Source organism: Scatophagus argus, chromosome 17, assembly GCF_020382885.2.
Source record: "Scatophagus argus isolate fScaArg1 chromosome 17, fScaArg1.pri, whole genome shotgun sequence".
Taxonomy (NCBI): domain Eukaryota; kingdom Metazoa; phylum Chordata; class Actinopteri; family Scatophagidae; genus Scatophagus; species Scatophagus argus.
In genome coordinates, this window is record NC_058509.1 from 1,854,687 (window position 1) to 1,868,471 (window position 13,785).

The 13,785-nt window shown below is 48.7% G+C and overlaps 1 protein-coding gene and 1 long non-coding RNA gene across 8 annotated transcripts in view; one reads left to right on the plus strand and one right to left on the minus strand.

Moving 5' to 3' along the window:
• Positions 1-49: 49 nt before the first annotated feature.
• LOC124074124 lies at positions 50-4,343 on the minus strand. Its single transcript, XR_006845790.1, has 3 exons — positions 4,324-4,343; positions 338-443; positions 50-186 (listed from the first exon to the last, which is right to left on the minus strand). It is a non-coding gene; the product is annotated as an uncharacterized LOC124074124 (long non-coding RNA).
• Positions 4,344-6,592: 2,249 nt separating this feature from the next.
• The window catches only part of LOC124074126, a 35,503-nt gene continuing 28,310 nt past the window's right edge, over positions 6,593-13,785 (plus strand). For all 7 annotated transcript variants that reach the window (XM_046416690.1, XM_046416692.1, XM_046416691.1 and 4 more), the window contains exon 1: positions 6,593-6,778. In XM_046416690.1, the coding sequence (XP_046272646.1) occupies positions 6,751-6,778 (28 nt within the window). In that variant the 5' untranslated portion in view covers positions 6,593-6,750. The remainder of the gene's footprint in view (positions 6,779-13,785) is intronic.

Sequence of the window (13,785 nt, forward strand, 5' to 3'; positions counted from 1 at the left end):
CGTTCATTTGGATGTCAGACATGTTTAAACACGGTGAACCTCCTGGTCTCTGCACACATGGCCTCCAGCAGACGGACGCTCGCGTTCCGTAAGTCACCCAAAGTGGAGAATTTAGTTTTTAATGATGACAAGAAGACTTTAAAGACTCTTTTAGAGGGCGAAAGGATGAAATAAAACCAGAGATTCCTGCAGTGGGATGAACAAACGTTTCCTAAAACATTTCTCCTCTCGTGACTCCTGCAGACGAGCTCAGATGGACTTCAAGACAACATGTAGGAAGTCAAAGCGTCTGCACGAACACACACACACACACACACACACACACACACACCCTCACCTGAGCTTTGTGCTGTCTCAGGCTCTGTCACATGTTCCTGCTGAGGCGTCACCTCCACAGCTTATCAGGGCTGATCTGAGGTCTGCTGCTGCCTCTCAGACCACTTCTGCAGAGAACAGAACCAGAACTAAGACCTCTGGGGGCATTTCTCTGCACCTGATGTGGGAAAGATTAAAGCTTGACTTAATGTGCCGATTCTAATGTTTTCAGAGCAGCTGAAGAAGCAAACCTCGTGGTGAACGAATGGATGTAAGAGGAGCGGCTAATTTAAACTCCTGTCCGCACGGCGTGATGACGCCATGCAGCTGACCGCCCTCCGAGTTTCCCTCCGGGGTCGTCTGTTTGGCTTTGTGAAGCCTGACGCGTGGAACAAATGTGGCTTCAGAGGCCTTTTCACAGCAGCGGGAGGCCGAGTGCGAGCAGAAAACAAAGAGTATCGATCCAGCCGGACTCGAGTGTGGGATTGATCGTCATGGCATTTACTGTGAGCTCTGACAAACCCCGTCAGCCGCAGCTGGACTGCGTCTCTGTGTTGGTTTGTGTGACCGTCATCATTCAGTGCCTGCCGGCGAGTGTGTGCGTGGACAGAATCGCCTCCTTTCTCCATCGTTTCTTTTCTGATCTTTATCCTGGACCCAGGATACTTTTCAGTTCTCTGGCTTCACTGACCCTAACAGTCGCAGCTAACACGCAGCTGGTCTCCAGCTTCATAAGCCAAGCCAGGACTTACTGACATTTCCATGAGAGAGGAGGTGTTCGCAGCGCCCCACCAATCGCACGAGCAAGCGGCTGACAGCAGAGCGGCGTAAGTTACAAACAAAGAGCAAAGAAGTCAAACACATCATCCAGGCTAAAAACAAAGACAGGAAGTGCAGGAAGGACGGCTGACGAACACTCGCATCACTGCAGAGATGGTGAAGAAGACGCACACATCGAGAAGCAGCCCGAGCAGGAGCCATGCAGCAGTGGATCATCACGGCGCCATCGGGAGGGCAGCAGCACAGCTGATCTGTTGCTTACATGTGCTCCTGCGGCATGTAGACTACGACCATTTGCCTGATTCTTCCAGCTGCGCAATAAAAACCTAAACGCAATTCAAAGCAGTAAGCAGGCTTACTTTCACTTTCACATCTTAGTGCAACAATTAAAAATAACTGTTACATCTGTGCGTATCTCCGATTGGTGACTTAACACCAGATGTGATGTCACGTCGTACTGGAGTACACGTTTACGTCACTGCAGCACAACCAGAGGCTCGACCGCCTTTACAGCATTACCAGTGCAGCACGTTAACTTTATCAGATGTAACACAGCGTAGTGAATTATACGTGTCCGTCTCTGTCCCCCCCGTCCCGCCCAGCCCCTCCTGTCCTGCAGAGGAAACCCCGTGCACGGAGGCCTCTTTAAGCAGTCGGACTGAGCAGTTAAGGAGCGAGTCCTCAGCTGCCAAGGACAGGATTACCCAGCAGACAGCCGCACTGCTGCCTTCACCTCGTCCTGACCCACACACACAGGCACACACACACACCGACACACACACACACACATACCGACACACATCCGAGGACACCGACACTGTTTCCTCAACAGCACATCCAACACCGACCAGCCTCTGCTGTTCTTGCTTCACAAGCAGCCGACTCGAGTGACTTCAGTGGACTCGTTAATGAAGACCCCACCTTCCCACACTTCACTCTGTTATTTACACAACCACTCTGCTCTCTGACTTCGTCTGGCTGCTGTCTGGTGCTGAGCAGGTAGGAGCTAACAGAGCTCCACTGTCCAACAGCCTTTTAAACACACACCTGTGAGCCACACTGATTACATCCTCAGTGGGAACCAATGGGCTCGGAGCCGAGGGGCCCAGACAGGAAGTCAGACAGCATCCAGAGGCGAGCTAACGTGGCTCACATCACCGGCCTTAAGTCCCAGAGGCCTGACTGATGGGTGATTTTCCTTAAAGACGCCACAGAAGTTAACGTCGTTGTTCTTCATGTGGTTTTTCTCTGAGCGCTTAGCAGCTGAAGAGCATTTTAATGACTGCTGTCCACTGAAGAACCTTTCATCATCTCCTTTTGTCCTCACTCACACACCTACCAGCAGTACCATCATGCACACAAACGCTGCACATGCAGAACCCACACACACACACACACACACACACACACACACACACACACACACACACACACACACACACACACACACACACACTTGCAGCTATAAATAGGAAGCTACGTGTTTGTCTTCAGATGCATCACATTTCCCCTCCTTGTCAGCTCCCTTCATTTCTTCTGCCTCCTTCTGCCTCCTTCTCACCTCACCTCACCCGTCTCACCTCCTCCTCCTCCTCCTCCTCCCCCCACCGTCTTGTCTTTCCTCTCCTCTCCCAGCCAGAATACTAATGAACCTCCAACCTCCCTTCTCCACCTCAAGTTTTTTATTCCGGCAGCTCAGATTCCCCATAAATTTTCTCTGCTTGAATTCTTTGTCCTCATCTCTCAGCATGACTCATAGACTTTAGCCTCCTCTTCATCCCTCCATCCCTTCACTCTCTCTCTCGGGTGAGTTTTATTTGGAAAGCACCCACGGTTGCTCGGGTTTTACGTCGCTCTCGCTTCTCCTTTCCTTCCTCTCTAATTCCCCATCCCTCTTTCTCCATTTCCACACAGACGTGTTAAAACTTCTTCACCAAAGACCACACTCGGGTTTTCCTTCACTTCCCCAAACACGACTTTCACTTAGTGAATGTGAATCAGCAAAACAATCTTCAACAATGATGAAGATCAAGGCCAGAAAGCGTTTCTGCTTTGGACTCTTAGGGTTTCCTTGATGTTGCCAGCATGAGATGTTGATTCAGTCACCTTTTCAGTGGACTCGAGTGATGATACGATCACACTGTGTTGTCATTTACTAAAACTCTGTTTAAGACGCCCACAGGAAACGATGGTGAAGCTACATGTTCAGAATATGTAAACGTATCATTCACACACGTGAAGCGTTGAAAGCGATGAGGACCTGTCTGATCATCTCTCTGCTGATTCGGAACACATTTGTCATACTGTTGTGTTGAAAAAAGCGGCACACATCTCGGCTCGTGACAGCCAAAGTAGATTTCTTTGTTAAACTCCATGTCTCGTGCGTGATAATCATTTTAACCAAATCGCCCTACGGCTCCAACTGCTGTTAAAGTACTGAGCTACGCAGAGACGCATTAACAAAAGTGCTGTAATCACTCAGTTGTGTGATCGGTCACAGCCTCATTACTGCCTCTCTGTTGATATTCAGTATTCTGCACGCGGTGGGAAACTGGTCAGTTCGAGCGTGTCTGGTTTGATTTGGTCTTTGTGGGTGTTTGTGGTTGTGGAGTTTCCTCCCTCCAGTTGATGCCCTGCTGTCAACATCTCAGCCGTCACAATGAGCCGGCGGCAGGAAGCCGAAGCATCACGAGGATCCACTTGACTGTGAGCTCATAATAAAGACAGGAAGACTTAAAATAAAGAGGACAGGTGGCGAATGTACCGACGCCTGCTGTCTGTGGGGCTAAAGCAGAGTTTTGAGGCAAAACAGAAACTTCAGCCATATAATCAGTGGTGAGTATTTCTGTTTTTTGGCCCCATCGGACGACGTCGGGATTGCAGTGCAGGCTGTAAATCTGTCACACGTCTCCGACTGTGCTGGTACAACCGTGACGACCGAGGAGGGATGACACATTTTGGCAGGATGCAGGAGAATTATACTGCCTGGTCTGATGGGGCAGCTATAATTAAAAGTGAGGATGAAGAGCTGCCGCTGCTGCAGCAACAGGCCGGCTTTAATGAAACCTGAGGGGATGATGCAGCTTTTTACTCTTTAGTTTCTTGGAGGAAGACTGGTCAGAAAAGCTCGTTTGTTTCTGTCGGATTAAAGGAGGATTGAATGTAAGGATAATTGCTGTTTACTGCAACTTGGGTCTTATTTTTGTCGTTATTGTGCTGTGGACTCACCGGGTGATTTGCTGACATCTTGGAGTGAAGTCACATCTCTTGAAAGGCGACGGCCAATCACACAGGCAGTAATAAACTCCAGGACTGGTGAACTTGTCCAACAGAAAAAAACAACATCAACTCCTGTGAACGTAACAAGAAACAGAATTCATCACTTTTCTGACATCATTCAGATTTTTTTGATGTTGTACATCATAGGAGGTTTTAGGTCTAAGAAAACTTTTTCAAACATCTGGACGCCCCCTGGTGGCTGGCTGCAGTACAGCCTCCACGTTAGTAGATGGGACATGAGCCAAACTAAAAACTCAAAGTGCATGCGAAATACATTTTTCCCAAAGATGGTTTCTATCAGTTTAGGTAGTTCTTATCACACTAAGGTTTGTTCAAGTGTTCATTTTTATGATCAGTTTGGTTTTAATCAGTTAAAAAGGGGTTGAAAAACTCATGACTGACAGCTGAGTGCTGCTCCTGATTGGCTCAGTCGGGTGTATGGGCAGGAACTCGATACCACAGACTCTGGTTCCAAATGTTGTCACCGAGCAGGATGGCAGCACTTGGTATGCAGGATATTTAGTTGTTTTCTTGTTCTGAACTCTCTTTTCTGTTAAAAAGGCTGTAAAACCCATTGCGGCGTCCCTGCAGCTTAGCGGCCTGTGTGTCTATTGAGTGTGGAGTTGGCAGAGTGGAGCTCAGGGCTGCAGTCCTGCCCTCCGTCTGAGATGGAGATCAAGTTAATACAGTCGGCAGCGCCGTCCTTCCTCGCCTGCACTCCTCAGCTGAATCACTGTGTGTTTTCATATTCATACTGTGTGAGAGTGAGATGGAGGGAGGCAGCTGGGGAGGCGAAGGCAGATATGTTTGAGGAGGAGAACAGCTGTACTGCATTGTTAGAGAGAGACAGATGGGAGATGAGAGGGAAGCCCAGCTGCAGACTCAAACAGGCTGAGGTGTGGTTTATATCACATGCAGCAGATCTCACTCATGTCAACACTTGCTCACCTTTATTCAAGCGGAATAAACCTTTCCAATCCCCCAGCGATGAATACAAAAATTAAACAATTTTCGTAATTTTCGCCAGCAACTGGAAGGTTCAGACGTTCGGGCGACATTGTGGCTCATCCCACCAGGATGTTAAGCTGAGAGCATAAAAGACACCGCAGGCATTTAGGTGCAATTTTGATGTACACTGTATGGACAAAAGTATTGGGACACACCTCTATTATTGAGTCCATGTGTGCTATGAGGCTGTTCCTCAGGGTTTGGGCTCGGCCCCTGACTTCCAGTGAAGGGAAATCTTAATGCTTCAGCACACCAAGACATTTTGGACAATGCTATGCTTCCAACTTTGTGGCAACAGTTTGTTGAAGGCCCTTTTCTATTCCAGCATGACTGTGCCCCAGTGCACAAAGCAAAGCTCCATAAAGACATGGTTGGATGAGTTTGGTGTGGAAGAACTTGACTGGCCCACACAGAGCCCTGACCTCAACCCCATCCAACACCTTTGGGATGAACTGGAACGGAGATTGTGAGCCAGGCCTTTTGGTCCAACATCAGTGTGTGACCTCACAAATGCTCTACTGCATGAATGGGCTCAAATTCCCACAGAAACACTCCAACATGTTGTGGAAAGCCTTCACAGAAGAGTGGAAGCTGTTAGAGCTCCACATGCATCTTTCAGATTTTCTGTTTTTCTATCCTTTTTTTATTTTATTTTTCTTTTATTGTAAGAATTTGTGCAGAAAGGAACAACATTTCTGTGCATGCAGGCCCTTCGCTCAGTTAGCAGTTTGTTAGCGCCATCCAGCTGAAACTGATCAATAAAGTCAAATAAAACAGTCCTGCTCCAGTGAAGGTGATACTGTTCAGTTTTAAAGAATGGACGGAGGCTGCTGCTGTTGTACTGCATCCTGGAAGAGGAATCCTGTCACAATAAAATCTGAGACCAGAAAAAAAAAAGAATCAGTTTGAACTTCTTCACCACATCTGTGGAAAACAGGCGAGTTGCAACCACAGCAGCAGCTTTAAACTCCACCCAGCGGGGCTTCATGTTTGATTATGAGCTGCTCCACCTTCACATGTCCGCGTGCAACACGGTGCGCGTGCGCGGTACAGCGACGTCGAGTTGGGCAAAGATGTGTGTGTGTGTGTGTGACGACGGAAGGCAGAGAGAGAGAGAGAGAGAGAGGGAGAGAGGGAGGAAGCGAAGCAGATGACACGCACATACACACCCTCTCTCACACACACACGGAGGAGAGGAGGACAGTGAAGAAGAGACAGACAGAAAGAGAAGAAGAAGAAGAAGAAGAAGAAGAGGGAGAGGAGGCAGAGGGGGACAGCGCAGAGAGAGTAAGAGGACCCCGGGGAGAAATGCCCGCTGGACGGATGGATTTTATTTTCCCCGAGCTGTTCGAGCCTCTCTAAGACAACATGGGCTGCATAGGATCCCGGACGATCAGTAAGAGCTCAGCGCTTTCTATTCTGCCATGTGGGGGGACGCAGAGAGGATTACAGATAGAGGAATGCGTGTTTTGCAGGGCGGAGATGTTGAAAAAAGGGTCAGAAGAAGAGACAGGAGATGCTAAGAGCAGATGAAGCGCAGCCGGCTGACGCTCCTGTAGGACTTTCAGGCTGCCGCTGCTGCGCGGACCCGCAGCGCTTCAGATCTCCTTTCTGTGCTCTGAGGGCTTTTTTGGGGCGTAGTGTTTGTATAGTTTACTACAGGGATTACATCTGAGTGTGTGTGTGTGTCTGTGTGTGTGTGTGTGTGTGTGTGTGTGGGGACGCCGATGGGAGAGGCGGGACAGACAGGCAGCAGGGATGTGAGCGGAATGAGATGCGGCTTGACGGTCTCGTCTCCACATGGATGACACCAGGCAGGAAGAGAGTGTGAGTGTGTGAGTGAGTGTGTGTGTGTGTGTGTAAGAGAGAGAGAGAGAGAGAGAGAGAGAGAGAGAGACCTCCGCCTTGACAGAAAACTAAGGTCACTGCATGCTGGGTGTCTGAGAAAATTCCTCTCCTCCCTCCTTCCACTCTTTCTCCCCCCTCTCTTTCCTCCCATCCTTCCTCTCCTGCCTCACCTCTCCTCTCTCTACTGTGCGTCATGCAGCGACGTAATAAATTGAAGACGCAGGCAGTGCACGCCGGGTTTCTCTGCCTGTGTCACACACGCACACGCGCGCGCGCACACACACACACGCACAGATATGAACAGGAAGCTCGGAGCGTGACTCGTGCAGGATGAGTCAGACCCGGCCGGGCTCGGTAAACTCAGGTGTGAGCGGCACATGGAGGTCAGCTCCGCAAAGTCACCGGTGCCGATCTGCTCTTGTGAAGACCGTCTTTCACGTGATCTGCGTCGACTTCCGCCCGCTGAAGGCCATCGGAGATTAAAATAAAGATCCAAACGATTACCGAGTGATAACGAATCAGGTTACATTTAACTGGGGTTTGTTTAAGCTAAAGCAGGTGTATTTAGTTACCAACTGCAGGGGGCGCTGCTCTGACTGAGTGTGTGTGTGTGTGTGTGTGTGTGTGGTGGGCTCTAAAACGTGTAGCTAATGTCACTTAAATTCTGCACAGTTAATTAAAAAGTTTGCGGGCTGATGATCCCACCACAGAGTCCTCCACGGCGGGCCAACGGTCAGAGGCCACAGGGCGACTCGGCGCTCAGTTGCCACAGTCTGGTCTGCTTTTGGCACATGCTTGTTGACCGAAGGAAACTGTAAAGTGCTTCGCATAAAAGTGTTCAAGAAATGCGGTTGGTTTAGCAGCGTGGGAGGAACGCAGCTTCGTGTGTTCAAATAGCATAACAAGAATTCATGTTTAGACGGAAAGAAAGGATTAAAGCAAGAAAACACGAGAGCCTGGAGAGTCATCCAGGAGTGAAATGTGTAACATAACAAGTGTAATGTGTAAATGTGTAAACATAACAAGATGCAACAACTAGAAGCTGACCTGTGCTAACATGCTAGCCTGACTAACAGCATCAGTGTAGTTTACACTGCAGGCTGTGACGCCACGAGTGATGACAACTTAAATTTCAGCCTGACTTCAGCACTAAAATCGAGCTTTCGAGCCTTGAAGAGGCGAGCGCCAGAACAAAATGTCCTCATGGTCCTCACAAAGACACACATGGAAAGCTTTAAATCTTCCACACACGTCAAACTGCTGTTTGAGGAAAGTGTGGTCACCTGTCTCTCTCTCTCACACACACACACACACACACACACTGTACCAGAAGACGATCGCCTCCTCCTGTCTTTTCAACGCTCCGTCAAAGCCTCATCGGCCGCTTTAGGAAAACAAATGGAGGCTGCTGGGAGATTTAATTAAATAAATAAAGGCAGGGAAAAAGTGACCTTTGATTGTCATTGAGGCGGGCCGGACGGGCGGAGAGGGAGCTGAGGGGGGTGGAGGTGGTGGCTGGCGAGGAGTGGAGGTTGTTGTTGTTGTTGTGGCGTGAAGAGCCAACATGAGGACCTGGTGTGTGTGTTTTGTTTTCATAAGTGGGTGTGTTCCCCTTTGTGTTAAGCTTTCTATCTCCTCTGGCTCTCCCTCCCTCCATCCCTCCCTCCCTCCCTCTTCTTCCTCTCCTTCTCTCTCCATTATTTGCGCTGTCAGGAGTAGATGAAAGCATATTACGCCAGCTATGCGCCGGCCACGTTATCTCACCCCAGTTGATATTCTCATTTTTAGAAATGTGAGCTGAGATGTCGACCTGCGGGTCTTCAGGTTTTCTTTCAAGTCTGGACTGAACGCGAGTCGCATCTTACAACCGGTTTGCTGTGCTGCTGCAGCACGTGCAGCTTAATGATGTGCGAGTTAGGCTTCCAGCATGGCTGCCTTCACTGATCACATAAAGACACGAGTGTCACCTACTGAAACGTAGAAACAGTTTAACCGAAAACCAAAAGGTAGGAGACATCGCTGCCCCAGCTGTGACCGCCATGTTGTCTCCTGGATGAGCACTTATGTATGAAGACAAAACAGCTTTAGTGGGTGGACTTTCCGTGACCTTGATCGGGGACTCAGAGGCAGGACTGTTAGGTGACAAGCGGATCGCAGAACTAAAGGACAAGCCCGCCTATTCTACCGAGGACATCAGTGAAAGGAAAGCTGCCACCTTCAGGGTACAAACATTGACCCCAACTTTGTTATCACAGTTTTTCATTGACTTCCTGTCGTGAGGAAAGCACACACAGAGCACTGAAGCAGGCACATCTGAAACTCCAGCCATTTTCATTTCAGCTGACATCACTGGGTTAAGTTTAGGTTGTTGTAAGTTTTGGTCGTGTTGAGGACAAAGTTAGCATCGTGGCTAAAGGAAGCGACAAAACATCTGGCTCGTTTCCTTCAGTGTGAAAGGGTACAATCAGCTTTGACTCCTGGGTCAGACGACTCTGGTGATCACAGCTCCAGCTCTGATCAGCTGTGCTGGAAGCATGACACCCAGGTGCTCTGAACAAATGACAAAAAGCAAAAGTTTCTCAAATGAAACCAGCAGAGCTTTTGACCTCTCGTTCGGCCGCCGTGGGGGAAGGTTCACCTTTAACACAAGGTCACAATGGGGGCACATTCTCCGTAGCTCATTTTACTGTAAAAAAGACGGATTGAAGCAAAGTGCTGTCGAGGATCCAGAGACAAAGCTGAAGATGTTGTGAGTGTGACAGAGCTTGTTAAATCGGTCAGGGTGACAGGACAAACCCAACCCTCCCCATCCCTCCAGTTTACTGCCTGCAGAACTCCTTCCTGCTGCGCGTCTATTCTTACATTAGGCCTGAGCGAGAGCGGCTGCTGCTAAAAATAGATGCGGGGTAAAAGAGGGAGGTCAATGAGAAACGGAGGGATGGGAGGGGAAATGTTACAGTAAATATGGGTCAACAGCTCCCTCTCTCTGCTTCTATTTCTTCTTCTCTTATTCGCATCTCACCCTTGACTTTGTGCAGGTGAACCAAATGTCGAATCCAAGAAGCTTCTCTTCTCTCTGGAGAATAACACAGTGAATTAGATTCATTTGTGTTTTGCTTTCGGGTTCTTTCTGTCAGCTCAGACTCTGCAGTAGCATCGCGGTTTGGTCTCTCAGTGCTGCGCCGTTTCCATCAGCTTCCCTCAATTTAACAAAAGCATCACCGCCTGACATTATGCTCAATTATCCTCCAGTTACAGCAGAGCTGATGTTCCCAGTCATCATTCAGACAGCAGGACAGTCAGAGGCCGCCGGATCAACAGCTGCATCTCCGTCTCCACACCTCGACTCAGGGCCAGACAGCCGATCACTTCTGCAGCTGACAGAAGCTTTAATAAGGACGGCGGCTGAAGAAGATCCAGGTTCTTGATACACTGAAGGCTGTTTATACAACTGACTGTTATTAAAATATGGACGGAGCTTCGCGGTCTGAAAAGTGAATGTGATGCAGTCTTTGTTGACAGCTGTTTCCATAGGACAGTAAACAGTGATGGACACAGCTGGACAGGCATGTCCTGGAAACATTTCCTGTGGTTGTCTGTGCTATGTGAACTTTCGGTGTTTGGCTGTGCACAGTAAACATGTTGAAGGGGATTGTGTCATTGCCGACGCTGCTGAGGGAAACTCTGTGAGCCTTTCTGTCTGGAAGAGCAGCTTCCAGCAACTGTTTTCGCTCCAACAGATCTGAGATCTGCAGAGGCAGTGGCTGACAATGGGCAGAGCAGCACGGAGGTCGTCTGAGGCTGAATGTCTTCTTCACTGCTCTCTTGTTTACAATAATTGTACTGACGTAGTGAAGTGCAGCTGGAGCTGGACGCTGCATAACACGCTATCAGGTGTTAGTCAGCATCACATGGAGACTGGGTTTCACTCAACATCAGAACGTCCTTTTGGTGCTTTTAAAAAGGAGATGCAGGCATGCATGAAGCACAGAGTCAAAAGGCAGAAGGTCATGCAGAGCAGCGCAGTGGGCCTGCATGTTCTAATGGCAGGTGTTAACGTTCCACAGTCCATGTGTTGTGAGGCTCTTTGCTGCTGGAGGTTTGGTTCTTCATGGTTCACAGTCTGTCCGTTTGTTATAGTGAAGACTGAAGTCCACAGGTTGTAGCAGAGGGCTTTGCTGCTGTCAGAACAATCCAGCCAATCAGCATACATCAAGTCAAGAGGATCTCCATAGTCACTGCGTTGTGTTGAAATGAGACAACGTTCCTCCAGGCACCAGATGCTGCATTACACAAAAGGTCAACACAATACTGTGCATGTACATGTTTATACATGCTATACAGCTGCACACAATACAACCTGTACATAACTGTACACAGTGCAACAATATGCTTCAAACACACAAGCTGAACTCCTCTGCGTGCAGAAAGAGCAGCCATTTAATACACAAACAGTCAGTTGAAAGCTTGGCTCCCTTTCTGTTCTGAAACAGCGCCGCCTGCTGGCCAGTCAGATGGCCGTTTGGCGCCTTTCAGCCTTCATGATGGGGACAAATAGAAGACACTTTTCACCAACAGGGCTTTTAAAATAAAAATGAACTCAGGGATTTGATCACCTCTCAGTGGAAATCATGAATATTTTGTTCAAGCTTCAACCCCGAAGCCCATAATGAACAGATTTCCTGCTTCAGCACGGTCATTATGCAGCACTGGATGGCTCAATGAGCAGTAATATTGCAGTGTTGCTGAGGTTACCTGTTCAGCCTCAATTCAAATGCGCAGTGCTGAATCGTGCATTTGACAAAAAGTCCAGCGAGATACGAAAACTGATATGTTGATGTTTGAAGAGTTGGCTTACGAGCTGCCATCCAATGCCAATATCACAAGGACATTAAGAGTGAATTCTGTACAGTTCAACAACATTCAGCCGTTTGTTTGTCAGCGTTTGTGCCATCTGAGATGCAGTCTTATCCGTCAGTCTGTACGTGTGCTCTTGTTTTGGCTTCTGAGTTTCAGCTGGCAGGAAACAGCGACAGAGCGAGTAGAGAACAGACTCGCAGTCTGGCAGACAGCAGCTTGATTTCCACACAAATAAACGCAGGTTGGATAATGCAAGTCGCATCTGATGTGACACTTGGCCCGCGTGGCCTTCTGTGAATGCGCCGCGACCGGAGTCCTGCCGCTTTTATTTTTAGCCAAATCGATTGAGGCCAGTAATGGAAAAAGGCGGCGATGCTTCCTTCAGGCTTGTCTTTTTCTGAGTCGCTCGTTTCCAGTTTCCACCTTCTAAATTTGCATCACAATGGCTCGGTGGCCACGTCGCGGCTCCGGGTTCCCAACGCGGAAGCCCGAAGCTGCCAGGCCACATGAATTTTAAGCAGAGACGTGACAAGCAGCTTGGAAGGTAAGGAAGAGCCGCATCAGGTCATTTCACAGTTCTATGTGGCAGAGGAAAATGCTTGAATAGCAACACTCAAAGTTCCTGTGAGGAGGTGTCAGTGAACTGCACAGTGAGCTCTCTGACTGTGAACTTATTTTCTTTAGGTAAATTGGGAGATTCTTGATCAGGGTCTCAGTTACTCGGGATGCAGCAGTCCTTTATTGTCCAGGCTCTAAAGATGAGATTAACACGTCCGAGCGAGGACGCCGTTTGGTCTCCGTCGCAGGCTTCGGTGACCAAAACTGTCCTCACACGCTTGTTAATGAACCGTCTCAACCCACTCAGGCCCTCCAAGGTCACGGGGGGCTGGAGTCCGTCCCAGCACGCACCGTCCGCTTATAAAAAACGTTTATCGAGATGAGCACTAAAGCTTATCTATTGGCTGTCCACATGCTTTACGAGCACAGAGCGTCTGGCTGGCTCGTACGGTCTGCTCTGTTTATCACTCATTACCTCTGACAGGGACGCTCAGTCCCGCTGGTCCACTCAAAGTTAGAGGAGACCTCTGGAAGAGGAACGTGTTGGCTTTTGACGTGACAAACGTCCCTTCTCCTGGACAGTGTGGACGGTCAGAGCGTTCAGGTTACTTATTTGTTGCTGTGAGTAACGTGTCACGTCTGCATTTCAGGTAATAATTTATTTAGTCACGAAGAGGCAATCTGTGACTTTTAAAATCTGAAATATGATGGAGGCTCAGCAGACTATAGGAGCCCGTGTTTCGTTGTTTTCGGAGGCGAGCACAGGTGCCACCTGTCAGGTAAGCTGTCAGGTGGCACGAGTACATCGCCAGTTGTTTTCTTAGGGATGATTTAGGCCATTTTATTTTCTTCTTCTGCTTCTGAAGAGCCAGTGACAGACATCAGCACGTGGAACTAATTTTCACGACCACCTGAGGAAGGTGTTATCAGGCTGTGGTACGCGAACAGGACTCAGCAGAGACCTTCATGTTTTGGTCTCTTCATGGTATTTGGTGAAGAAGGAACATCACATCAGTTACCTTTCACACTCAGTTCACTGATCAGCCCTCGCCACAAAGCCCTGATAATCACTTATTCTCCTGAAGCTGCTGTCTGCTTAAACAATTTAACACTCCAGTGTGTTTGTTCTTCTGCGTC